Genomic DNA, 25610 nt, shown 5'->3' with positions numbered 1-25610 from the left:
TCAAAGAAATTGAAGAATAAACCTCACCATTATGAATACAATGTCTTTCACTCAATTGGCAAGTAATTGTGCACTTCCTGTATACTACATCTACCTTTACACTATACATACTAGAGATTAGACACTGTGCCAGGCACTGGGAATTGTGGTGAAAAATTAACCAAAGTCAACCTGTGAGGGTAGGGCACAGACAATAATAATAGGAGTCAGTTCAGACAACGGTAAATGTTGTATAGAAAACAAAGGAGGTTTGTTGGCTGTGGCACATTAAATGGGGGTTAACTTTCACCTGAGATCTGAATGTGGAGGAGAAGCTTTCCAGAAGAAGGCACAAGTGTAGAGGCCTTGAGAGGGGAATGAATTTCAGATAGGCTCTCAGTCAGTCTCCAAGGAGGATAAGGAGAAAACCACTATCACCTCCTTTATCAGACACTTTCCCTCGATTAACATGACCTAAAGTCAGAATAGTTCAGGTAGCCAGAACACTCTTTTGAAGTCTTTTTCCTCATTGGGTTAAATGTTACCTGTGCAATATTTGTACTGGACAGTAGTTGGAATTTAGGTGTGGAAGGGTGATTTAGAGGAACATACCTCAGATTTCTTTTAATTTGAACCCCAGCCAGAGGACTTCAATCAAGCAATAAAAATACTTGGGAGCATAGTGGAAATTTCTGGCTCCTTATTCCAGTTGTCACCTTGTCCTTCATTCCAGGCCTAATGGAAAAAGTTCCAGACAAGGCCAGGGCCAGAACTTGGGCTGCTGACATTTGAGACCTGCAGCCATCTTGGTTTTCAGTCAAAAGAGCTCAATGAAAGCAGATCTTTCTTGATTCTTGGGACCTGTGTTCCCAGTGGTGGCCTGCAGAACCAGCAGCCTCTCCCAGACTAGATAACCAGTCCCTCTCTGACAACTCAGTTGCCCCTCTCTGGGCCTTAGTTTCTCCATATTGAAATGTGCATTTGGGTCTAAGAGTTTTAAGATCCTTTGAAAATTTATCTAAAAAGAACATTTTACTACTCTATTAAAACCCAGAACTTCCTGTAGCTTCTTGATAGCATGGAGATATTATGCTTTTGTTGATAAGGAACACCTGTTTCCAAGTTAGTAAAAGAAAATGCTGAGTTGCCACTAGGGGGGCAGGGTTTATAGAATCAGATCAGATACTGAAATTGGCAAGAACACAAATTTGAACTGTTTTATTAGGCACCAAAAGAAATGTGGTTCAGGGTAGTGGAAGGAGTCCCTGAGCCTATTGACTGACTGCTTTCTCTCTGGTGGACTTGGCTGAATCTGAGATCAGTTTGTCCAAGTCAGTCATATAAGAGCAACCTTTAAGCCATGACCTGTTCCTGGGACAGGTCACCTGCCCACAGCAGTTTCTGCATGGGCTGGGATGGGGAACTGAAAACAGGGTGGCCTTTGTATTCATACAGATCCTAGTTCAAGTTACCATCATTCACTCATCCAACACCATCTTTCCTTCATCTGATAAATGTGAATGACGCATTGAAATCGAATTTGTCAGTGGATAAAGCAGATAAGTTCCCTGCCTCATGGAGCTTACAACCTAGTTGAGTAGATGCATCAAATAGGAATCAACCAAATACATTTCTGAGCACAAGCTGAGGTAAGTGCTCTGAAGGAAAGCCTCAGGTTCTCTGATGCAGAATCACTGTACAATCTCAGGGTAGTTGACTCCCCTCTCTGAGCCTCTTCCTTCTCATCATGTAGGAGTTAACTAGGATAACACATAAAGCGACAGGCACAGACATTGGCATATGTTCACACAGTAAATGTGTGCTGCAGCTGCTAATGGTGAAGTGACCTTTCTAAAGATGAATTAGGAAAAGATTAATTTTCTTTCCGGTGTCTCAGAGTTTCCTTCAATTCTTTGTGTTTGTGTGTGTGTGTGTGTATGTGTCTTCCAGTTCCAAGGAGGGTTTTGGGTCTGTGGAGAAGGTTGTGCTGCTCACATTTCTCTCAGCGGTTATCTTGATGGCTATCCTGGGGAACCTGCTAGTGATGGTGGCTGTGTGCAGGGACAGGCAGCTCAGGTGAGTCACATGAGGCAACCTCGTGAGGAATCCTGCATGGAGTTCTGGGCTCTCCCTGGAGAGCTGGGGTCTGAATTAATAATTTCCATTGTAATTTGTAATTATGAAAGGAAAAAAAATTACATGGAAATGATGTTTGGAAAATGGAACAGGGGAAAAAATCATGCATAATCCCATAGTTCTGTTCTGACGTAACCAGTATAAACATGTAAGTACATTTCGATCCTGTCTTTTTTCCAATGTTCAACTTTGTTTTTCTGTAATAGTTGTGATCACTATATATACAGTTGTTGAGAGAACATCTAATCTAACCTCCCCACTTCGTTGGTTCAGAGAGAGAGTAGCTGGCTAGTGGCTGATCTAGGATTTATACCTGGGTCTTTTGCTCTTTCCACTTCATCCTTCTCAGCCCTGGCTGTAATTAGAACCTCTTGAAGACCTTTTAAAATTACTAATATGTGGCATAAGTATGTTCCATGTAATATTTGGGATATACTTATACTAGAAAATTATTCATTGTTTATCTGAAATTCAAATTTAACTGGGCATCCTATATTTTATCTGGCAACCTTGAGGGTGGGTAGGTGGGTTAATCACCCAGAGTCTCTGAACTAACTGACCTGGGGTGAGATTTGGTACCATACTTAGAAAAATTTACTGGATGATTCTAGTGTGCAGCCTAGATTAAGAGCCACCAGACCATAAAAGGGGACAAAAGATGCAGTCCTACCTCATCTGCTGCCTTCCACACATGTGTTAATCAAGACATTGTAAAAACAAAATTCTGACAAGTGTTGAAAATGTGAGACACATGATAGTGTGAGTGGGAAACTGGAATTTGACACCATTTGTGTGTGTATAGGGGTGTACCTTGGGAGGGTTCCTGAGAAGGACCAAACCAAGGCTAAAGAGCTGATGGGGCGTAGCTAAGCCATCGGTGGGGAGAGAGAGCATCCTGGAAAGACTCTTAAGAGGGACTTCGTGCACAGGGGGCTCAAGTCAGGCCAATGTAGCCATAAGGGAGGGAAAGGGAGGGCAAGAAAGGGCTTCTGGTGTAAGGGAGTCTGGAGAAGTCCAAAGTGGCCAGACCATGCATGTGATGGAAGGGGAAATAATCTCACAGAATGTTTCACACCTCACTTTTCTTTCATCCCTCCCTTCTTTCTTTCTTTGCTTCCCTTTTCCCCTCTTTTCTCTTCTGCTTCTTTCCCCCTAATCTTATCCCTTGTCCCTCTCCCTGCCTCCTCCCTTACACTTTTTCACCCGCAGGAAAATAAAAACCAATTACTTCATCGTGTCTCTTGCCTTTGCGGATTTGCTGGTGTCAGTGCTGGTGATGCCGTTTGGTGCCATTGAGCTGGTTCAAGACATCTGGATCTATGGGGAGATGTTTTGCCTTGTCCGGACATCTCTTGACGTCCTACTCACAACAGCATCAATTTTTCACCTGTGCTGCATTTCTCTGGATAGGTAAGGCCAAAGCCGTGTGCGTAGTGGATTTCCATACAGGAGACAACAACCTGGTGGCTTTTGGGCTGTGTCTTTGTTTCTTCCCTAATTCATTAGAGGAATGAATGTCAGAGAGGTAAATCTGGCTACTCACTATTCATTCAGTCTGCAGCTTTTGTACACTGCCCACTTTTAGTCAGGCACTCTCTACGGCCCTGCAGACACAGAGGTGAGTAAGGCCTGGAACCCGCTTGCAATCTACATAGTGTCAGGTACCGGCAATCACATTTCCCATAGATAGAGCTCTCAATTATATACTGATGGCATGAACAAATCTGAGGGTGCTGAGAGGCAAGAATTAATCTATCTGCCCAGCTGGCAGCAGGGTGGCTCAGAATGATAGTGTTCTGTTTGAACACGACCTTCTGAAAATGTGCCTGCATCATAATTTTATATGCATCTTTAGGTATGTGCCTGTGACTCTGGAGGTTCTTTTCCAGAAAATTATAAAATCCTCAGTAATTGTTTGCTTTTTGGACCCATGGCTAACATTTTATTACTATTGCATAACTGTGGTTTTTTTTTCTTCACATTTGACTTCAGGAGCCCTAATAATTTCCAGCTTTGCCTCATTTGTTGGAGGTATATGTTTATCATTTGTATCAGCACTTTTCATTTTCCAGTTCCTGCTCAGTTGTATTAATTAATAAAGGCAGAATTCAGTTTAAAAGTCAAATGATTACTCGAACATATGCTACTATCACTTAGTCTTATCTTTTGGGGGTAGTTCCCAAAAGAAAGCATGGTGTGAAAATCATATGTTATCAGAATTGCTGGGGAAAATCTCTTACTGTCTCTTGAGTAGTTCAGCAAACCCCATTTTTCTCCCTAGTCGTGGGATAGGTGACTGTTCCTTTAATAGAGAAATAGGGAGACTAGTTGACTTATAATTAGAGATTGTGGTGTGTTTAAAATATATGCCTTTATACACTGAAATCAGAGTTTTCCCAGATAATTACTCACACTGGAAAAATCCTTAGGGACTGAAAGCAGGTGCGGGAACAGCACACTCAACACCTATTTTTATGGGACAGGTGCTTATTGATTGGAATGGCAGGTGTAATGGTCCGCGCTGTTTGCATTGAGCGTGTTCTCTCTTTCTTGCTCTGCCATGAACGTACAGATGAATGAGTAAGTTAAATGCATGAATAATGAGACTCCACTCAACAACTAGAGATAATGGCATTGGTAAAACTGAGCTATTGGTTGACAGCCAGAACCAGTGTCACAGTTTGAAATTTGTGTTTATTTAGCTTATTTACAACAATCTGACTTCATGGCCTGAGAGATTTTTTAAGACAGTATATTCTGTAAAAAAGTTCACGTTAGAAAAAACAAAATGTGAGGAAGTATAAAATATATGGAAATCCTGCAGGGTAGCCTGCACGTGATCATTGCCAAAATAAGTGATGAGACTGTAAGTGTTATAGGAACTTGGAGAAGGCAAAGCTGGGGAGATCAGGGCAACTGGAGGTAACCCTGAGGTTTGGCCCAAAGCCAGGGGAAGATGAGAACTGGGTGGGGAATGAAGAATCGGGGGAGTGTGCAATCATCTTCCTGATGTGGACAGTTTACTTGGGGCAGCCTTGAGAAAAGAATTGAAGGTTTCCTAGGACAGTTTGGCTTCTGAAATTGTGAAATTTTCCCTGAGTAGGCCTGAGTTGTCATGAAGCAGAATGGGCTTGTCTCTAAGAGCCATCTGCTTTTAGAACTGAGGTCTGGGTTCAAATCTCAGCTCAGCCAATTTTTAGCTCTGAGAATGGACAATAAGTTACTAAGCCTTTCTGAGTCTCAGTTTTTTCACCTCTAAAAATGGGGGCAATCACACCTATTTAATAGGATCACATTTAGGTTTAAGTTAGATGATCCGTTTAAGGCATAACATTGGCCCAGTTTGGCACAGCCCTCAATGTTAGTGGGTGTTAATTTCAATTTCTTGTAACTGTTTGCACAACCAATGATCTTTCTTACCAAACTTGGACTTCTTTCTCAGTGAATAGCTTCTCCAAGCAGCTGCCACATCCAGAAACTAGGTAGTTATTCTTAATGCAGTCTTTCCTTATTCCCAACATTTACATAATGACCAGTCCTATTGATTTTCCTTCCTAAACAGATCCTAAACTATTTCTCCCCATGTCTACCATCCTAGTCCAAACTAATATCCTCTCTTGCGTGTCATGGCAACAACCTCCTAATTTTCCCCCACATCTGTTTTATCTCCCTCTAATCCGCTTGATACTTATAAGATCTCACAGCCATCTTATAACACTGCAACTCTGATCTCATTGTTCCTTTGCTTAAAACTCTTCAATGGCTTTTCATTGCACTGAGGACAAGACCAAACTCCTTGGCCTGTAGGGTTTTGTTCCCTCTGTTTCCAGTCTGTGTCCCCAGCCTCACTGCATGACCTTCAGCAGCCTCACTCTCTAGGCTGCACTACCTTGACCTTCTTTCTTTTTTTCCAGTGTTCTGTGTTCATCCACCACAGGGCCTTGGCTCATACCTCTGCCTAGAAAGCTTCTTTGCTCCGTCTTCTCTTGCATGTCCTTTCACATTTTAGCTCAATCCTTTCTTCCTTGCAGAAGTCCTCTCTACTCAATCAAACCTGTCATTCTCCTGTGAGAACTTAGGGAAATTGTGATTAAAACCATAGTTAATTTCTCTTTAATTTTTTCTTAAATGTCTCTATCTTCCCCAGTGGGAAAAAAACACAAGGATATGAGTAAGAACAAGACCCCCACCCTCATGGAATTTACCTTTTAATTGGGAGATTGACAATTAACCAGTAATTACATAAACACTGATTTAGGTATCTTGTAAACACCATTGAACAAATGGAGTCTTGAGCACATCTGCTTTTTGAGCAGTGCTGCCAGTAATTCCATTTCCTTCTCTGATAGTGAACATCAGAACTCCAACATCATAAGTTAAATACAGTCAAGTGGTTTGTTTTCTTCTGGGAGCTTGGAAAGCTTGCCAGTTATCTCCATCATTCCCTGTCCCAAGAGTGATATTCTCCTTGAGGTGGAAGTTCCACTCTGATGTTACAGGACATTTTAGCCTGAAAGAGTATGATTGTATTTATCATCTAGCTTCTGTTTTGCTGTGTTCCTCCCAGCATGACAGTTGGGTAGGGCTGGGCTGGGCTGAAGTACAGAGTGAGTGTCTCAGGGAGGTGTGATGTTACCGCTTGCCATGTGGCTCCTGGCAAGATGTTGTGTCCTCCTCTCTAAAGCTGCTCTGAGTCTTTTGAGTGACTGACATAGGGTAGTGTCTCTCAAGCAAGAATAGTCATAACTTGGTTCCTAATTCCACCTAGATGGCAGACCCCTGGAGCAAAGTAAAATGCAAGGTTCCATTAATATTATAAGATGCATTTCTTCAATGAGCATTCTTCTTCCACTGTGCTTCCTGGTGCCTTGAAAATTGAATCCTATTAATGAAAGTTTATTGACTCATTAGAAATAATTTCCAAAACATAATTAAAATACATGCATCATATAGTATGGGTCAGGGAAGCTCAAAGACTGCATTAAAGCTTTACATATAATTGATAATTTTAAATCTAAGGTTCTGGTAAATGAAAACTAACCAAGTATAATAGAGTACTGGTTTAAAGTGGAATATAGTGCAGCTGTTGAAAACCACGAGGAATAGATATGTGTATTGTCCCAGAAGGATCACTGGTATATTATGTGAGGAAAAAGGCAAATTTCAGACATTAATATTTAGAGTAATTCTACTTTTGTAACATAAATATATAGATGTTTGTATCTGAGTGTCCATGAATGAGTGAGTGTGAGAGATAGTAAGTATGAATGAAATTGTGCCAAATTGTTAACAATGGTTATATGGGGGCAGTGGGAGCTGTACTGGCTAGGCTGGACGGTCATTTAGATTTTAGTTGGGGCCCTCTGTTATTACTAATTTCTGAAATATACATTTTAAACTTTAGCTTTCTCTTTGCTAGAAGTTAGCACTCCTCAAATGTGAGAGTATCCGCAGTAGCCTCTTAGCTGAGAGCGTTCCTGGGACAGCACATTCCTCAAGTCACTGAGAACGTGAGGACTTTGGTGGTAGGTGTTCCCTCTGAGGTCGCAGCAAGGTGGGGAGCGTGGAAGTCTTTCTGACCAGCATGTTCTTTCTGCTTTCTCATGAAATGCCCTAGATTCTCCCGCAAAGGGAGCCCTCGTATCTCCTGTGGGCAGATTCTTTCTCCTGAGGACCCTCACGTTTATCTTCTCTTCACTCCCTGCCAAGTTCATGATCTTGTGTTTGATCTACAAGATCTTTTCTAATCATCACAGTTTAAAAAAAATCATAACAATAATACCTGAGCATTATTTTTAAAATGCCATCATTTCACAAGTAGAACATAAAAATGTCCCCCATTCTTCCTTTCCTTATACCCTAGGGTTAACAACTTTAAATAGTGGCCCCCTGTAAATTCGATTCATTTTGTATGCAATAAGCAGACTTGTTATGTGAGTATATTTTTAGTTTACTCAAATAGATTTATGTTTTAAATAAGGCTTTGAGGAGAGCTTTCTCTTTACATATCCTAAGGAATTTCCTGAGTGCAGTGTTCTTATCAACTTGCTTATCATGTCATATATTAGTAAGATCTTTTTCAGCAGCATGTGACAGAAAATAAATTGATTGGTTCATAGCTGAAAAGTCAGGGCTCAGACATGGCTCTTCAGGGTTTGAATACTGTCATGTAGTCTAGCCCTCTCCCTTTGTATATGTCTTCATCTCCTCTTTGTCTCTTTCTTTCCTTCTCTTTTTCTCTGTATCTCCCTCTCTATCCTCGATTTCTCTATGTATGTTTCTATCTTTATATCTCTCCCTCTTTGCCCCTGTGCTGTTTTCTTGTTGGCTCCATTCTCAGTCTGGTTTCAGAAAAACAGCCATTGACAACATGAGTCTTAAACCACCCTTAACTCATGAGTGCAAGGAAGAGAAGCCTAAATGCTGTTTCTCATGGAAGAACTTCGGTTGGCTTTGCTTGAGTCAGATACTCTCCTCTTGACCAATCATCGTGGTGTGAGGATGACGCATCTGGTTGCTGGGCAGAGGTGAGGCACTGTTGCTGGTTTTACCAGAAGCATATGTCACAGGAGAATGGCATTTCCCTCTGGAGAGAGGGATGCTAGGCAGACAAAAATAGCAGATACCAACTTCTCTTACGCTAAGCAAAGGGGGCTTCCAGGTATCTTTACGGAGCCTCCACAACAAGACAGGTGTGTCATTCCCGAGTCTTCTTTATGCTAAGCCAGGTCTCTCTAGATCCCTCCACAGGCTTCATATTCCATGCTTTTCAGACTTTTAGTCATTCTGATGCTCCTTCTCTGATCACGCTGTACTTCGACGTACATGCTCAAATGCAGTTCCCTTTTAAAAAATCTATGTCACTTCACTGAGTATACCATTCTCTATAGCATTGCAAAGTTTTCTCTTTGATGTGTCCAACTGAGTTGTCACTCTTCCTCTTGGCAGCCCAGGAACTTGATGTGTTTTATCTGCAAAATTTCCTCCAACAGTTTCTCAGTCACAGATTTTCTTTTGAAACAGATTTGCTTGTAAAACATACAATTCTGACTCAAAGATTGCATATTTCATCCTGTGCTGGAGATAAGTGTGCCTGCATTTCTTAATGATCTCCCTGGAGCATAACTCAATTTTATAAAGTGTAAATGAAAAATGTCTGTCACTGTGAACTCGTGTCACACAATTACATTTGTTTTCCCAATAGGATTGAAATACATTTCTGCAAGGAATGCATGTTATAAGTTATCCCTTCTTACATACTCTTTGGGGGCAAGGCCATTACCTAATGGTGATATTTGTTAAGTTGAATTTCATGCTAGGGGATATGAAATCTTATTTTTATAGTCATTTCATCCAGTATTTATTGAGTGCTTACTAATTGCTGGGAGCAGAGCACTGGAAGAACAGTGGTGAATAATCAGAAAAGCCCTGAATCACAGGGATTTTAGTCTAGTGGAGAATACACATAGTAAATAGGTAATTACAGAAAAATTATATAGTAAAATAGAGTAAGGAAAAGTCAAGGAATTTGTTGGAGCACATGACTGCCAATGCAGGGAGAGCTCTCAGAAGTGATACTGAAGCTGGGATTTGTGGATGATGCAGATGCCAGTAAGTGAAGGGGGAGAGAGTGAGGTACGGAGAGCAACAGTTCCAGAAAATAACATATGCAAAGCTCCAGAGATTTTTCGGTAATAGAGGCTCAATTCTTAGGTTGTTTTTCAGGGCTTTCCCCAGCATTATCCTCAGTCTGTGTCTTTCCTATCTCAACTCCCACCCATGAGTGTCTGTTATCATTTCCTGAGTGTGCTGTGTTTCCTCGTAACTCCATGTTGTACCTGTGTCTTGAGTTCCTTTTCTTCTCCTGGTGAACATCCAATCCTTCTTCACTACTCAGATGTGTCAGCTTGTCCACCAACTGACTGGGTTTCATTCCCAAAGATGTATTGTTTCTTTCTCTGAGCTCGCTTAGAATGTTAAATATAAGCATTGCAGTGATCACTCATTTTATTGGTTTACTGGTTTCTTTGTCTCACACTAGACTACCAGCTCCCTGAGAGTCAGTCTTCCTCTCATCTGTTCCTGTGTTCTTACAAGTCCACAGTGGCCATTCCAGGCACATTTAGCTGAGCCTAGAATGCTCTGAGATGTGACTTGTGGTTGTTTGATATGACTTTGGTGTTAGTTTTTCTACCCTTTTAGATGTCCCAATATATCAAGTGGTTAAGAATGAGGCCTATGGTGCTAGGCTGCCTGGATCCAATCCCAGCTTGACCAGTTATCAATTGTGTGATCTTGAGAAAATGTCTTATTTTATTTTATTGAGTTATAGTCAGTTTATAATGTTGTGTCAATTTCCAGTGTAGAGCACAATTTTTCAGTTATACATGAACATACATATGTTCATTGTCACATTCTTTTTGGCTGTGAGATACCATAAGATCTTGTATTTATTTCACTGTGCTATACAGTATAATCTTGTTTATCTATTCTACATATGCCTGTCAGTATCTACAAATTTTGTACTCCCAGTCTGTCCCTTCCCACCCCACTCCCCACTGGTAATAAGAAGTTTGTATTCTAGATCTTGAGGAAATTTCTTAAACCTTCTGGATTTTACCTTCTCATCAGTAAAATTGTGTCCATACTAATATATTCCATCTGGAGTTAGGGAAGACTAAATTACTGAGTATATACAAAGAATATAACTTAGTAAGCATTCAGTAAATGTTAGCCACAAGTATTATTCCAATATTGCTTTCCTTTCTAAATACAAATTCCTGGTGGCTATTGTGGGCGCCTTCCCAGACACTGATAGTTGTCTTTTTCCTCCTATTGCATAGCTGAGTGTCCTTCAAGATTACACCCTCAGCCTTCAAAGCCCTGGGTATCTTGCCTCTCTTTTGTGGAGAGCTCACTCATCCTGTGGCTTCACCTGCACCTCTGCCCTTGTCCTTCCTGCAATGTTGTCCTGTGCTGGGTCCTCCGGGCTCTGTTGAACAGGTAGCTGCCTGTTCAACATCTTGCCTTAAGCATCTTTCTCTCTTCTCAACCCAAAGTGGAAATTTCCATCATAAACTAATATCTTCTTCCTTTTGTACATCACAGTGCATTTACTAGTCACTTTTTAGTCATTTAAGTGTAATTCTTTGAGGGAAACTTTTACTTATCAACCATGACCAGCCAGATGCCAAATCATAGCTATATTTCTATAGATAACTTTAAAATCCATCTTTCTCCTCCTTGTTCTTTTTTTTTTCCATCCCATTTCTGGATTATTTGAAGTAGCTTCTTAATTAATATTCCTATGTATTATCTTATGTCAGCTTCATCTTTAAATATGTCTTTTTCTGTGTGATCTCAGCTCAGAAAGCTTATAGGGCCTGCATATGCATGCTTATACGGCATGGACTTTGACAGCTGTGAGTTTTAAGTCCCAGTTCTACCATATCCTGGCCATGTGATGCTGGGCAATTAGAATAAATTCTCTGTGCCTTAGTTTCCTCATATTTAAAATATAGATGATGAGAGCTGTCTTTCAGAGTTGCTGTAGGAATTATATCGAATTATATTTAGCATAGAATACACTTCCTGACACAGAGTGTACTCTCAAACAATGGATGGCATGTAAAGCAGAAATAGTCATTGTAGCAGAAAAGTAAGTGGACAATTGTAATACAGTTAGAGAAATACTATGTTGCAGATATATACAGAGTGCCGGGGAGGGAAAAAAAAAAACAGGCCTCAGATGGTGAGCCAAACCCTATCTCTGACAGAAAAGAGTCTCCTCCTGTGCTTTTTGGGGCCAGAAAGAACCTTCCAAGGGATGTTACCCTTGGGTTGAATCTGAAAGGGTCAGTGGGACAGTTATCCAGTATCTGCTAGCAGACTGATCAATTCATATGTGTCATAAAGTATACCTTGGTAAGGTAACCTTTGTGTGTGTCCTGTTAACTCTGCTCAAATGTTTCCAGCTGACATTTTTGGCCGATGATCTTTTTTCCTTTCATCTGTAATCACTCTGAAAGACACCTACCTAGACAGCTGATATCCCCCTCCCTGCAAGTTTTCTTACTGTGAAGGTCTAGAAGTGTGTTTAACAGAGAAGAACATAGTATAATTAAATCTGCAGGTTGCACGTGGGATTATGATTCTTGCAAAGGCTTGATCTGATGTCCTGCAGAGATCTCTGACTGGAAGGTGTCTCTCCCTGTCCCCACACCCCTACAGGTTTTCCTTCCTGGAACCCACAGTTTTGTATCCGCTCTTGGCTGCGTTCTCAGCCACATTCCTGTCCCTGGCTCCTGGTGAATGTCGCCGCCGGGGTCTCTTTATTGATCCTCCAGGTGACTGGCAGCTTGTCAAGCCTCTTGGGACCAGAGGGAAAGGCCTTCAGGTTTTTCATGAAGCTACTGCTGCTTTACTCCCTTCTCCACTTCTCCAAAGTGGGACTGAAGGAACTAAAATATAACAAAACCAGTTACTAAGAGCAGAAAAATAAGTCTCTTGCTCTAGAGTTCTGCCACAAAACACGGATCACTTCCTGGAGGGAAGACTACAGCCCAGCGAACCCCACAGTTACCCCAGACTATGTGTTACCTGTTTACCCCTGTTGTGATTGTCTGTTGCCATAATACATGTACCCCAAAACTTAGTGGCTTAAATAATAATGTATTATTAGATCTCACAGTTCTGTGCATCAGGCACTTGGGCTTGTCTGAAGTTATTTGGTGGTATTTAGCTGGAGACTGGACAGGCCTGGAGGGCCCAACACAGTGTATCACACACATGGCATCTTGGTGAGGTCATCTGGAAGGCTGGGCTCAGCTGGGCTTCTCTCTCTGTCCATGGGGGTCCCTATTTGTGATCTCATATTGATACCTATTAGATTTTTTATGTGACAGCTCCTGGTTCTGAGAAACCAAGAGTCCTCTTAAAAACTGGGCCTGGGCCTGGGCCTGGCATCCAGCACTTTTAATGTGCTCTATTAGTCAAAGTGATCCCAGGGCAGCCCATTTGTGAGCGAATGGGGCAGACTCCTCACCTCTGGTTGGGAGAAGTGTCAAAGAATTTGTGGCCACCTTTATTCCATTACAACTACAACCTCTTACCAAAACTTGGATGTAACCTATACCCTGTTTACACACTAGACAACGGAAACACAGAAAGACTCAGAGTGATTTGTCCAAAGTCATAAGAAACATCCATGAAAGAGCTGGGACTAGAACTTGCTGATTTGATAGCTAAAGGCAGAATGTCCCTTGTCAATCCTAAGTTTACTGATTCAGTGGAGTTCTTCATCCCCTTATCTTGAAGATGAATACCTTGTGCTTTTTACATTAGGCGTTGTGGAAAATAACCATGGTGAAAGGTTTCTGTTTTCTGATTCCATTCCAACACTGAGGTCTTAGCAGCCAGCTGCTGCTTCATCCTTCTCTCCTATGGTTGACGTTTCTTTCTTTCATTGATCTTGATTAGAGATTTGGTCTAAGTGATCACTCAGGATGCTGTCTTTAGCCATCTCAGATAAGAGGGCTGGACCTGGAATGGGTCCATCAGAGGAGGCTACACATAATCAGCTCCACTGATTGCAGCCAATATGGTCTCATTGTTTCCATTCACCTTTAGAGACCAACTCACGTATCCTTTTGTTTCTTAGAATCAACTGCCAGGAGAGATGTGGAACGCGGTGTCTTCTATTTTATTTGTCAAATAATTTAGGGGCCCTGATTCCAAAGTATATTTGAATTTGTTTACAGTAGCGTTTATGAAACAAATATATGTGTACATGTAAGATCAGAGGGGCTGGGAGTAAAGATAGTAGCTGCTGTTTGTTAAGCTTTATGTGCCAGGAACTTTCTAAGTTTTAAACATATTATTCCATCAATTTTCACAGCCAATCAAAGAGGGGAACATAATGTTCCCCACTTGACAGACGAGGAAACTGGATCTTGGAGAGGTTAAGTAACTGATCCTGACAGACTGATAAACAGACTAATAAATGCTAAAGGCAGGGAGAGTTGGCACCTGGATGCAAAGACTGCTAAGATCCCTGGCTCTGAGATTTTAGGGTCCCAGGTTGTTCTCCTTGCTCTTTCTGCCTTCCCTGTGGTTGCAAAGGCAGGAAGTGAGGAAGAGTTTTCTTAATTGCAGGAGAAGCAGGGAAGTGATTAGCATGGAACTTAAAATATACTGCTGCCTTCTAAGAGTTGTCAAAGTAAATTGTGTCCCCAGAGACATTTAAAAGCAATTTGATCACATATTTACATGTGGCTGCGGATGGGGAAGCTGGTGGCTGGTCTACCAAAGGGGATTTTAATGTAGTTTTGTGAGCAATACTTTGAAGTGTTTTGCATAAGAAATTACTTTGTAAATACCCTTGCTACATCTCAGATAATCTTGGCCATCTGGAACCTCACTTGTCATTTGAACATTCACTTAACCACTTTGTAAAGGTTTTCTAGTTACAGAAGAATGGGAATTGTCCAATGGAAGTCTAGAGAATAGATCTTATAGATTGCTCTAGTCCCGAGATGAAACACAATTGCTTTCTCTGATAAATACTATGCACTTAGCCTGTGAACTGACTACACTTTCTCTTGAATTTGTTGTAATTCAGTTCTTTTTAGTAGAGCATGTGGCAGTGTTGAGTGTGGTGGACATTTTTCAGTTCAAAAAAAACTGTTGTTGACTCCTCCTAGCATAGCATTCAAAACCTGGAAGACAGTGGTTCTCAGAATGTAGCCCCCGAACCACCAGCAACAGTATCACTTGGGAACATATCAGAAATGCAAATTCTTGGACTGCAGTCAAGATCTACCTGCAACGGGTGTTTGAACAAGCTCTGCAGGTGATTCTGAAGCACACTGTGGTTGGAGAATCAGTGCTCTGAGACCTGCCCCCATCCAGTTAACTTGTACTCTTTTTATATTTATATGGCTATGTGGATATATGGATATATATGTGTGTGTGTGTGTGTGTGTGTGTATCTCCATATAATTTCCTGTCTCTGGGCCTTTTTCTGCACTCTTCATAGCCCCTGGATTACACTTTCGCCTCCGCCATTATTACCCAGTCTCTAAAATTCAACTTAAAATATACTTTTTGTAGAAAGCCTGTCCCCATCCCCCTGCTAGAGCTGACCTTTCACATCCCCATAACTTGGTCCCACACTTTAATTGGTTGTGATGAAAGGTTTGCTATTCATTCAGCTCTTTTGTGAGCATGCTCTATATCTAGTACATACTAGGCATTAGGGATACAACTGTGAACAGGCCAACATCTCTGAAACTTATAAATCAGTTAGAGATAGACTTTTCTCACCTCCTGTCCTAGCTCCTTGGTCACTCATTGTGCAGGGGTCTTGTACTGTACTGCTGGGTGTCCCCCAGCTTGTATTAAGTTAGGGTGGGCAGAGTGGAAGGTGGTATACTAATCTTCTCTGGTCTGTGTAGAATGCATCAGAATATTGTGCTCTCCTTGTGGCTCCCACTTCTAGGAGGGATGGACACTACAGCACATGCAGAGGGCATGGGGCCCCCGCTGTTGGTGAAAATCACCTCCTCTGAACCGGTTTCTCAATTGTGTCCCTACTGTCATTGTAGACCACATGATTCTTTGTTGGGTGAGTTGGGGTGGGTGCTGTCTTGTGCCTTGTAAGATATTTAGCAGCATCCCTGACCTCTACCAACTGGATGCCAGTAGCATCACCCTTTCCAGTTATGACAACAAAATACGTCTCCAGAGGCTGCCAAATAGCCTTTGGCAAACAAAATCAACCCTGGCTGAATACAACTGGGCATATTTTTACCTGCAGAAAGTAAGACTTCAGAGGAGTGCAAATATTCTCTCCAGAAGTCTGTGCGACCACTATGCAGAAGAAGAATTAGAGACAGAAGTTTTAAATTGAGCCAGAAGGTAAAACTGAAAGTTACAGAAAATCAACTTTGGAGGAAACTTTTTAACTTCAGGATGGCCTTAAGTTTAGAATGCACTGTGTAGGACTTGGCGAATTCCCAGTCCTTAGTGCATTCATGCAGGTTTGGATGTACCTCATTTTAGAGGGGATTTGAGGATTTGAAGATTTTGAGGATCCTTCAAGTTCTGAGATTCAGTGTTTTTATGTTTTGATTGTTTCTAAAGTGGCTTGTAAAGCATTAGAATAATCCTTTGGGAATTTCAGGGAGGTGGCAGAGTGAAGTGATAGTAATGAGATTAACATCCTGGCCCTTGAGTCAGGCTGCCTGGGCTGGATCCCAGCTTGTTTCTTACCACTTGTGGGATGTTGGACAAATCCTGACATTTCTCTGTTTGTTTCCTCATCTGTGAAATGGGTGCATTTAGAATTCCTGTTTCAAAAGTATTTGTGAGGACTAAATGAGATAATACAAGTAGAGCTCTTAATAAGTAAATGGAGAGTTGCTCTTTATTAACTTAAGCAGCACATTTTGCCTAAACTCCAAAGAACTTGCAGATTTAACTAACTACTTTTGTCTATTAGTGTCTTATGTGTGTTTTGGGGATGGTTCATAATGCAACAAATATATTTGTTATTAGCATGGATAATATAATCCAAATATAGATATTAAAAAGCAACTATGGTAGGTAAAAATGAAATTATCCCATTTCTGTCTGGTCCTCGATCTATAGACAAAAGCTAGAACTTTAAGGAAGCTCCATTAGTTAACATTGAGACTCAATATTTATTAATCTTTTTACTCAGTGATATTTACTTTCACATACTTTAGATTCTTGAATGCAGCCTTCAAGAGAATGTCTACTTTTTTTTTTTTTTTTTTTAGATTCTTTGCTAGAAAGCAAAGATTAGAAAGATATGAGGAAAGAAATTAGAAGGACATTAGGTGGCTTATTTATGGCAGCTGTTTCAGAGGTGCCAAGGCCTTGGACGCATAAAGTCAAGTGAATGCTCTAATTTGAGCTCCAGATAAAAACCTTATATTCTCGACACCATGCTGCTTGAAAATCAAATTATGTTTATTATAAGACATGGCACCAGACTGAAGATGTAGAGGAGAATATTTAAGTAAAAACACATATGGAGACACAAGTTGGTATTTTTCTTATTCATCTTTCCCTATCATTCACAATTCAATCATTCTAATAAATAAAGAGTATAAAATTATTTTTTCCCCTATTGCTAATTGTTAAAGTAGAAAATAAAGGATTTTTTCCCAGGCTTGCCCAACCACCCTATATTATGCAAGAGTAACTTTCTAAGCTGTCTGTGCAGGAAACCATGGCTGTGTCCCACCTTAGCCACCTGGGGAATGAGCTGTTCATGCAACTTTATTCCAGGCATTCATTGTCCAGGACACAAACTTTGTACGTAAATGTGTACGGGATTGGTAGAATGTGTATCCATCCCCCTTAAAGTTGAACTTTAGAAGGAAACCTGTCACCACTATTTATTTCTCTGTAGAAGCAGCTTCTGGTAGCCTAGGGTAATGCAAATTAAAGTACAGAACATTTAGGCAGCAGAAATTGGGGAGATCTTATTTCCCACAGGATGTTCATCTTGCCATGGGAATCAGACAATCACCCTGGCCAAGCTAGACTGAGAAAGAAAGGCTTTTATAACAATATTAAGAACATGAGTATAACCATATATTCAAAGTCCTCTTCTGTAGATTCTATGGTCTTCCCAATATAATCGTCTAAATATCTACATCCACTTATGGAAATCGGAGAAAGTCTTCATCTTTCTTCCTCAGACGTACCTTTCGTCCTGCAAGATGTTTAATTTGGCTTTGTCTTTTTGAACTTTTGGATTTATATGAGACTGGAGATCCAACCAAAATTCCTAAAGGCTTGTCTTTACCCAATGTCTTGGCACCATTTCCAAACCTCAAAAACTATAAATTGTACAAATTATTCAGCAAAAATAGGGCAGCGTCTGTTGTTCACTTATCCTTTGATTGACTTCTTTGGGTTGGTAAATGAAAGGATGCTATGGTTTGAGCTATGATCTGGAGGTATATTGAATAAAAACAAAGATATTCTTACTTAGAACTAAGCCTCTATGAAAGACCTGGCATTCAAAACCATTTTTACTGAGGCAAGATTCTTTGGTTGCAAGTAATCAAGACCGCCTTTAGCCAACTCTGTTAGCTTTTGTGAAAGCTGTATTAACAAAGCACCACAAACTATGTGGCTTGGAACAACAGGATATTTATTATCTCACATTTGTGGAGGCTAGAAGTCTGAAATCAAGGTGTCAGCAGGGCCCTGCTCCCTCTGAACCTGTATGAAAAGGATTCTTCCTTGCCTCTTCCTGGCTCCAGGTGGTTTTTCTGGCAATCTTTGGTGTTCCTTGGGTTGTAGAAACCCCATTTCAACCTTCCATCTTCATATGGCCATCTTCTCTTTGAGCATATCTGTCTATGTCTAAATTTATTTTTATAAGGACATCAGTCATATTGGATTACGGCCCACTGAATAGCCTCATTTTAATTTTATTCCCTCTCCAAAGATCCTGTTTCCGAATAAGGTCATATTCCAAGGCACTGAGGGTTTGGGCTTTAACATGTCTTTTGGGGAAGGGAACGCAGTTCAGCCCCTAACATCAACTTCAGCAAAAAAGGAATACAATGGGAATACAATATGAGATGGCTTATTTAATCAGAGGAAGAGCTGTAGAATGAGGACCCAAAGCGGCAAGACCATGGCTGCCCAAAGATTCAAGGAGCAGGAGCCACGCTCAGCCCCACTAAGAAGCTACTGTGAGGACAGAGGGGCCTCTGCCAACTTTCTCGTGTTTGCATCATTCTGCATGACATTTAGAGTCCCAGGAGAGTCTGATTGGGTCACTCCCTGGCTGGAAAAGTCAGGGTCCCATGATTTACTTTCCCAACCACACAGATGGCAACAGAGAAGAGATTATTCCCAAGGATTTGGGATGCTCTGACCAAGAGAAAGGAGGACGATGCTAAATGTACAAAATCTAATCTATGTCCTCTAGCAGGAAGTGAGGAAAGGATATTTTCATATACTCCAGATTCGTCATCTCTGTTAATAAACATGATAATTATTAATGTAGCCATTCAGAAAAATGTGCCACTGTGATACAATTTGCCTTTCTTACAAGTCAGGGGTGTGGAAGGAATTCCAGCTATTCATGATTATATCCATTACTGACTTATATTTAGTTAGATTTGGCTACCATGTCAGTTTTACAGATAGAGAAAATGAGTTCCTAAGTAAGTTCCTCTCCCATTCTTTGGTCTGTTGTCCTTTACACTCTGGACATCCCACGTCTTGCTGGCCGCAGGAAGCTCTCCGGCACAGTGTGGCCAGCTGCTCCTTGATGCCTTGCGGGGAAAGGTATTGTTCTCCCCTCCCTGCTCCTGAGGCACTCTCTTCTTATGCTCCAACACGGAGCTCTCCTCATCCTACCCTCTCTCCCAACTCATCCTACCTCCACTGCTTCAAAGAATATAATCGTTGTATGTGTTATGCTCTGAATTAAGAAAAGAAGAGGTGGGAAAAATTAACAAAATGAACTGCATAAAATGAGGAATGTAAGGGAGTGGCTCATCATTAAATAGTATAAAATCTTAAAGACTAGACTTAGCCTGCAGGCTCTTTTTGCACTTTTGCTTTGACTCTTCCAAAGACAGAAGCTGATAGACCTACCGTGGTATTTTGCCTTTTGTCAAATGCCAGGAACTTCCTGGGCGTGGAAGCAGTGGTCTCCAAGACTGAAATAACATACAAGAAGCAGTCTGGGAGTTAGAGACAAGATCATTGAGTAGGGCAAGTTGCACCTCTGTGTAGAGGTAAGAAGAAAGCTAGTACCGTAGGCAAAATCTGGGTTGAAGAAAGGGTCCCATGAGGAAGATCAGACCCTGATAAAGGGGAATGAGGTTGGTGGTCTCTGCCAGTAAGTAGAAAATGATAGACCAGTAAACACTCAGAATTTTACATTCTTGGCATCAGAGAAACAAATGTTTCAGCCCATAAGTAACAGATGTCAATTCTGTTCATGGCTCATAAGCCAAACCAATTACTTGCCCCCACTCAACCACAAGGAGGTCAGGAAGTGCATGTGCCCAGAAGGGAGAACTGCACACACTTAGGAAACAGCAGGAATGACTTCCACTTGTCAAAATGCAAACTCCAGGTCCCCCCCCCCAGTAGACTCTAATTCAGGGGATCCTTGCTATTTAAGTAAGTCCCCTCAGGTGAGTGATGCAGGGGAGAAGGGTAGAATCTCTGGACCACAATTTAAGGGACACTGACTGAGAGCATCACCTCAGTATAGGTAGGTGACCAAGAGGATGGGGACAAGTCTGAGATACTGTTCTTAGAGCTCAGATGTAGGGCCAAACCTGGGTCACCTCCAGTTGTTGTTCAAGAGGACTACAGCTGTCTGGACACTGAGGCCCAGAGGGCTGGACAGGAGCTTCTAAAATGCCCAGGCATGAGGATAGTGTTGAATCTATGCCTGAAACAGAGCAGACCCTCAGGTGTATGTCGAGCTCCTCAGGTACTGGGTGGGCAAGAGGGATATGGGGCCAACACCTGGCAATGGTCTCATATGTGTGATCTAAAGTTTAAATTTACAGTAACGGAAACTCATCGGCCAACATAACGTTTTATTGTACAATTGTTTTTTCTTTCCTCTGTTCGTTGCCCACTTCTCTCTCCTTTTTCCTCCCCGTCCTCTGCTACCCACTCACCTCTCTTTCCCCCCATTGTTTTCTCTTTTCTTCTTTCCTTATTTTTATTCTCTATTTCCCATCTAATTTTCCTCTTTCCCCAATATTTCCTCTTCTTTTCTCCCTTCTCCTCCCTACTTCTTCTCCCCTCTTCTCTCTCATCATTTGTGTTCCCCTCCTTCTCCCTCATCTCGTCCTCTCCCGTGGCACCCACCCGCTCTCTTCTCTCTCCAGGTATTATGCCATCTGCTGCCAACCCTTGGTCTATAGGAACAAGATGACCCCTCTGCGCATTGCGTTAATGCTGGGAGGCTGCTGGGTCATCCCCATGTTTATCTCTTTTCTCCCTATCATGCAAGGCTGGAATAACATTGGCATACTTGATTTGGTGAGTACCTATAAAAAGCCCACTGGTTTACAGTCTTACTATGTTTGTTTGCTTGAGATTCTAATAAACAAACAATGTCAGATTGAGTGATTATTCTAAGAAAGGTTCTGATAGTGGTCTGAGTAACAGGCAATAACAACAACAACAAAAAAAGGCAGGCTAACATTTTTAAAAGCTTACTGTATGTCAGAAAATACACTAAGTACATACATTCCTGACAACATCTCTTTGGGGAAATTATAATAATTTCCCCTCGTTTCACAGATGAGAAAACTCAGGCTTAAAAAAGGTGCAGTGACATGCCCAATGTCATACAGCTAGTGAATAACAGAACAGGCATTCAGAGTTTAGCAGGCAAGCCTCCAGAGCCTGAGGTATGTGATGTGCCCCAAGAGGCCTTCATCCCGTTTCATGCTGTGACTCTGTAAGGCTTACAGTGACCTACAGAAAACCTATCATGGGGGTAGGGGCTTCCAGAGAATGAAGGGAGCCCTGGGCAAGGAGTTGAGAGAGCTGGACCCGGAGCCCAGCTCCTTCACTGACCCACTCACTAAAGGGTCTGTGATGGGAAGAGCCATTGGTCCTCATTGGGGAACAGTGTCTTCCAGAGGGGCAAGAGAGCAGCACGTAGCTCAGTGCCAGGCATCTGCCAGCCCCTGTCCAGATGCTCTTTTAAGAGTCGTCCAGCTCTGACATACTGTATTTGTAATACCAGATTTGTAACAAAGATCGAAAGCTATGGTCTGGATCCACTAGGAGGGATATATATTCCCTAAAGAAGTTGTCAGGCAGTCATTTTAAAATGGATCCCAGGACGGTGTCAAGGTAGGAAGGGGAATGGGAAGGAGAGATTGAGAGTGAGCTCCGGCCCAGGAGGACCAGTCAGAGTAGGAGCTGCCCCTTCTTCTCTCCACCCCATTCCTAGCCCCTAATCTTGCCTTATTCTTTGTCCAGGGAAGGATATCCAAACCAAGACTGGGCCAGGATTTGCATGTGGTATGTCAGAACAAGAGTGCCTTGGGCTTCTGAAGGAAATGCTGGGGACAGAGGAGTGGAGAAGTGAAAGGGGATCCGTACAAGGGAGACTGTATGGATATTTTCTTAACTACTATCCCTCTTCTTTCAGACTTTCAGTTTTAACATTCTTGGGGGAAATGAAATTCAAATTTCCAGCAGAATAATAATAATAATGGCCAACGATTGTTGAATACTTACTATGTGCTGAACCCCATGTTAGTATAATCATTAATCTCCCTCAGGCCTCACAGCAGTGCTATGATGTAAATCCTGTCATTGTCCTCAGGAAACTGAGGATCAGAGAGGTTACGTTATTAGCTAAAGTAGGGAGCTAACTGGTAGGGAGTGGTGGTGACTGTATCTAAGCCCAGGCTTACTGGACTCCAGAGTCTGTGGTTTTATGTGTGTGCTAAACGTAATCCCTAACGGAGAAGACCTCTGGGAGTATAAGCTTCTGTGCATCAGAACTTGTAACAAGGGCCCAGCACTCCTACCCTCTGATGTAGAGTGTTCAAGGGAAATAACTAATAAATTATTTTCCTTTGTGAGAGTGAGATGGAAGCATCTCCTGTTTATTTCATATAACTGAGGAATGGGGCTTCTGCTTTCTATTAACATGCCTAGTATTTGCTCCATGGTATTGTAATTGCATTTCATATCTTTTCACTCATTTGCACGTGGCATCTGCCTAGAGAGAAGCTAGCATAACCTACGTGTTCACAATACATATACAGTCGATCCTCATTATTCACAGGAATTAGGTTCTATAAAGTTGCCACAAACACTGAATTGGCAAATCATGAATCTTTGCTCCTAGACAAGATACAGGCTTAGGTTCTCATCACTCTCTGGTTGTCAGCCAATCAATGTGTAATTTATGTTGCTTGTAAGAGAGGCCCATGAAATAGAAGGTGACAGAAAGGTTGAAAATAAAATAACGGAAAAAATATAATATCCAAACACTAATGGAAAGAAAGTTGGTGTAGCTGTACTGCTATCAGTGATAAAATAAATTTATGGCAAGTAATATTGAGATAGAAGAGATTTTATAATGATGAAATTGTCAGTTCACTAAGAAGGTATACTGTTACCTTACAGTATACTGTAAGACAAGATAGTAAATGCACGCACAGTGAATGAAATGGTGTATTGTCTATCATACATGTTATTTATTTATATCTCTATTCATATGCATATTCACAGTGGTTGCAGGCTGACCTCAGGAAGGGAAGTGTCGTTGGGTTACACAGCCCTCTTCAGCCAAAGACTGTTCCTAGAGAAGGCTGATAACTAAAGAGTCATCAGCAGGCAGAGTTTATAGTTGAAAGAGAACTATTTCAGTTTTTAAGAGGGATCTAGTGTATCACAGTATCCAATACAAGTGAGGTTTAGTTCAAGAATGTAGTATAATCGAGGTAATTCTCTGTGTTAATAGAAGAAAGAAGGGAAAACTCACACGATCATCTCACTACTGCCAAAAATACATTGACAAAATTCAATATCCAGTCATACTTTTAAAAAACTCTCATCAAACTAAGAACAGAGGGGTACATTCTTATATGAGAAGAAGGCATATTCTTCTCAAATAGAGGGCATTGACAAAAAACTTACAGCAAGTATCATACTTAATAGTAAAATGTTGAAAGTTCTCCTAAAACTGGGCCTATAACACTGGGGTCCACTATTACCAGTTTCATTCAATATTATACTGGAGGTCTTATCAAGTTCAATATGCAAGGAAAATGTTATTAAGATTGGAAAGCAAGAAATGAAATTGGCATGATTTGCAGATAACATGGATGTTCATGGAAAAAATTTATAATAGTCTAGAGATGAAATATTAGTTAGTGACTAATCTAACAGAGTTGCTGGATACATAGCCAATATACAAAGAAAAAATTTCACTAAGTTCTATATACAACAGACAATTAGAAATAAGAATTTTAACATGGTAACATTTGCAATAGGATAAAAAAAATACTTAGAAATAAATCTAGCATAAGATGTGCAAGGCATTTACACAAAAATATAAAATATTACTGAAATAAATTCTAAAAGACTTAAGTAAAGGGAAAGAACTACCATGTTGTGAATTGGAAGACTTAACATTGCAAAGATACCAGTTTTCTTCAATCATTCTAACTCCAGTGAGAATCCCAGAAGATTTTTATGGAAATTGATAAGCTAGTTCTAAACTTTATATGGAAAATATGAAATATAAGAATAGCCAAAAGCATTTTCCTTTTCTGCCATCATGGTTTTGTGTGCCATAGGCTTATGAGAAGAAAAAGAAAAGCTTTGCTGATAAACCTTCTTTCTTCCCTTTCCCTTCACCTTTGTCTTTTATTCATCCCTCCCTTTCCTTCTCTTTTCCTCTTCCCTCTTTTAACTTCTTTTTTTTTTTATCATTTTCTCTTTCTTACAATTTTTCTCATTCCCTTCCTGCTGCTGCTGCTTCTTCACTTTTTCCTTCCCTATCTCCCTCCCTTCCTCATTCCCCCTCTCTCTGCAACTCTCAGATAGACAAAAGGAAGTTCAGCCACAACTCTAACTCCACGTACTGTGTCTTCATGGTCAACAAGCCCTACGCCATCACCTGCTCCGTGGTGGCCTTCTACATCCCGTTTCTCCTCATGGTGCTGGCCTACTGTCGCATCTATGTCACAGCCAAGGAGCATGCCCACCAGATCCAGATGTTACAGCGGGCAGGAGCCCCCTCAGAGGGCAGGCCCCAGCCGGCAGACCAGCACAGCACTCATCGCATGAGGACAGAGACCAAAGCAGCCAAGACGCTGTGCATCATCATGGGCTGCTTCTGCCTCTGCTGGGCTCCATTCTTTGTCACCAATATTGTGGATCCGTTCGTAGACTACACTGTCCCTGGGCAGGTGTGGACCGCATTCCTCTGGCTTGGCTACATCAATTCTGGGTTGAACCCCTTTCTCTACGCCTTTTTGAACAAGTCTTTTAGACGTGCCTTCCTCATCATCCTCTGCTGTGATGACGAGCGCTACCGCAGACCTTCCATCCTGGGCCAGACTGTCCCCTGCTCAACCACAACCATCAATGGATCCACACATGTGTTAAGGTGAGTGCTTCGGGGCTTGTTAGATTTTGTTCATTTGCATGACTGAGAAGAGGTAACTTTCCAGGTTTTTGTTTCCAGATGGGTTGTTCTTGAAAACGTGTGCAGTATTTTCAAAGATTAAAGAAAATTCTGCCATCTGGTAATAGAGTAGTGGGCAAGGGCTCAGCAGGCTCTGGGGGAGAATGGCCTCCATTCAAATTCAGCCCCCACAGTTCTTTGATCTTGGGCAAGTCATTTAACCATTCTGAACCTCAATTTCATTAAAAAATAAGAATCATAATCATGATTTCTACGTCATAGGGCATTTGTGTGCATCAGATTAGCT

At 41.4% G+C, this 25610-nt stretch overlaps 1 protein-coding gene across 6 annotated transcripts in view; it reads left to right on the top strand.

Annotated features, from left to right (window-relative positions):
* The window catches only part of HTR4 (5-hydroxytryptamine receptor 4), a 353363-nt gene that overhangs the window by 308063 nt on the left and 19690 nt on the right, over nucleotides 1-25610 (top strand). For all 6 annotated transcript variants that reach the window (XM_032477069.1, XM_032477072.1, XM_032477070.1 and 3 more), the window contains 5 exons: nucleotides 1930-2055; nucleotides 3325-3525; nucleotides 21027-21180; nucleotides 22135-22176; nucleotides 24717-25285. In XM_032477069.1, the coding sequence (XP_032332960.1) occupies nucleotides 1930-2055; nucleotides 3325-3525; nucleotides 21027-21180; nucleotides 22135-22176; nucleotides 24717-25285 (1092 nt within the window). The remainder of the gene's footprint in view (nucleotides 1-1929; nucleotides 2056-3324; nucleotides 3526-21026; nucleotides 21181-22134; nucleotides 22177-24716; nucleotides 25286-25610) is intronic.

Source organism: Camelus ferus, chromosome 3, assembly GCF_009834535.1.
Source record: "Camelus ferus isolate YT-003-E chromosome 3, BCGSAC_Cfer_1.0, whole genome shotgun sequence".
Taxonomy (NCBI): Eukaryota; Metazoa; Chordata; class Mammalia; order Artiodactyla; family Camelidae; genus Camelus; species Camelus ferus.
This window is presented reverse-complemented; position numbering and strand designations above follow the sequence as displayed.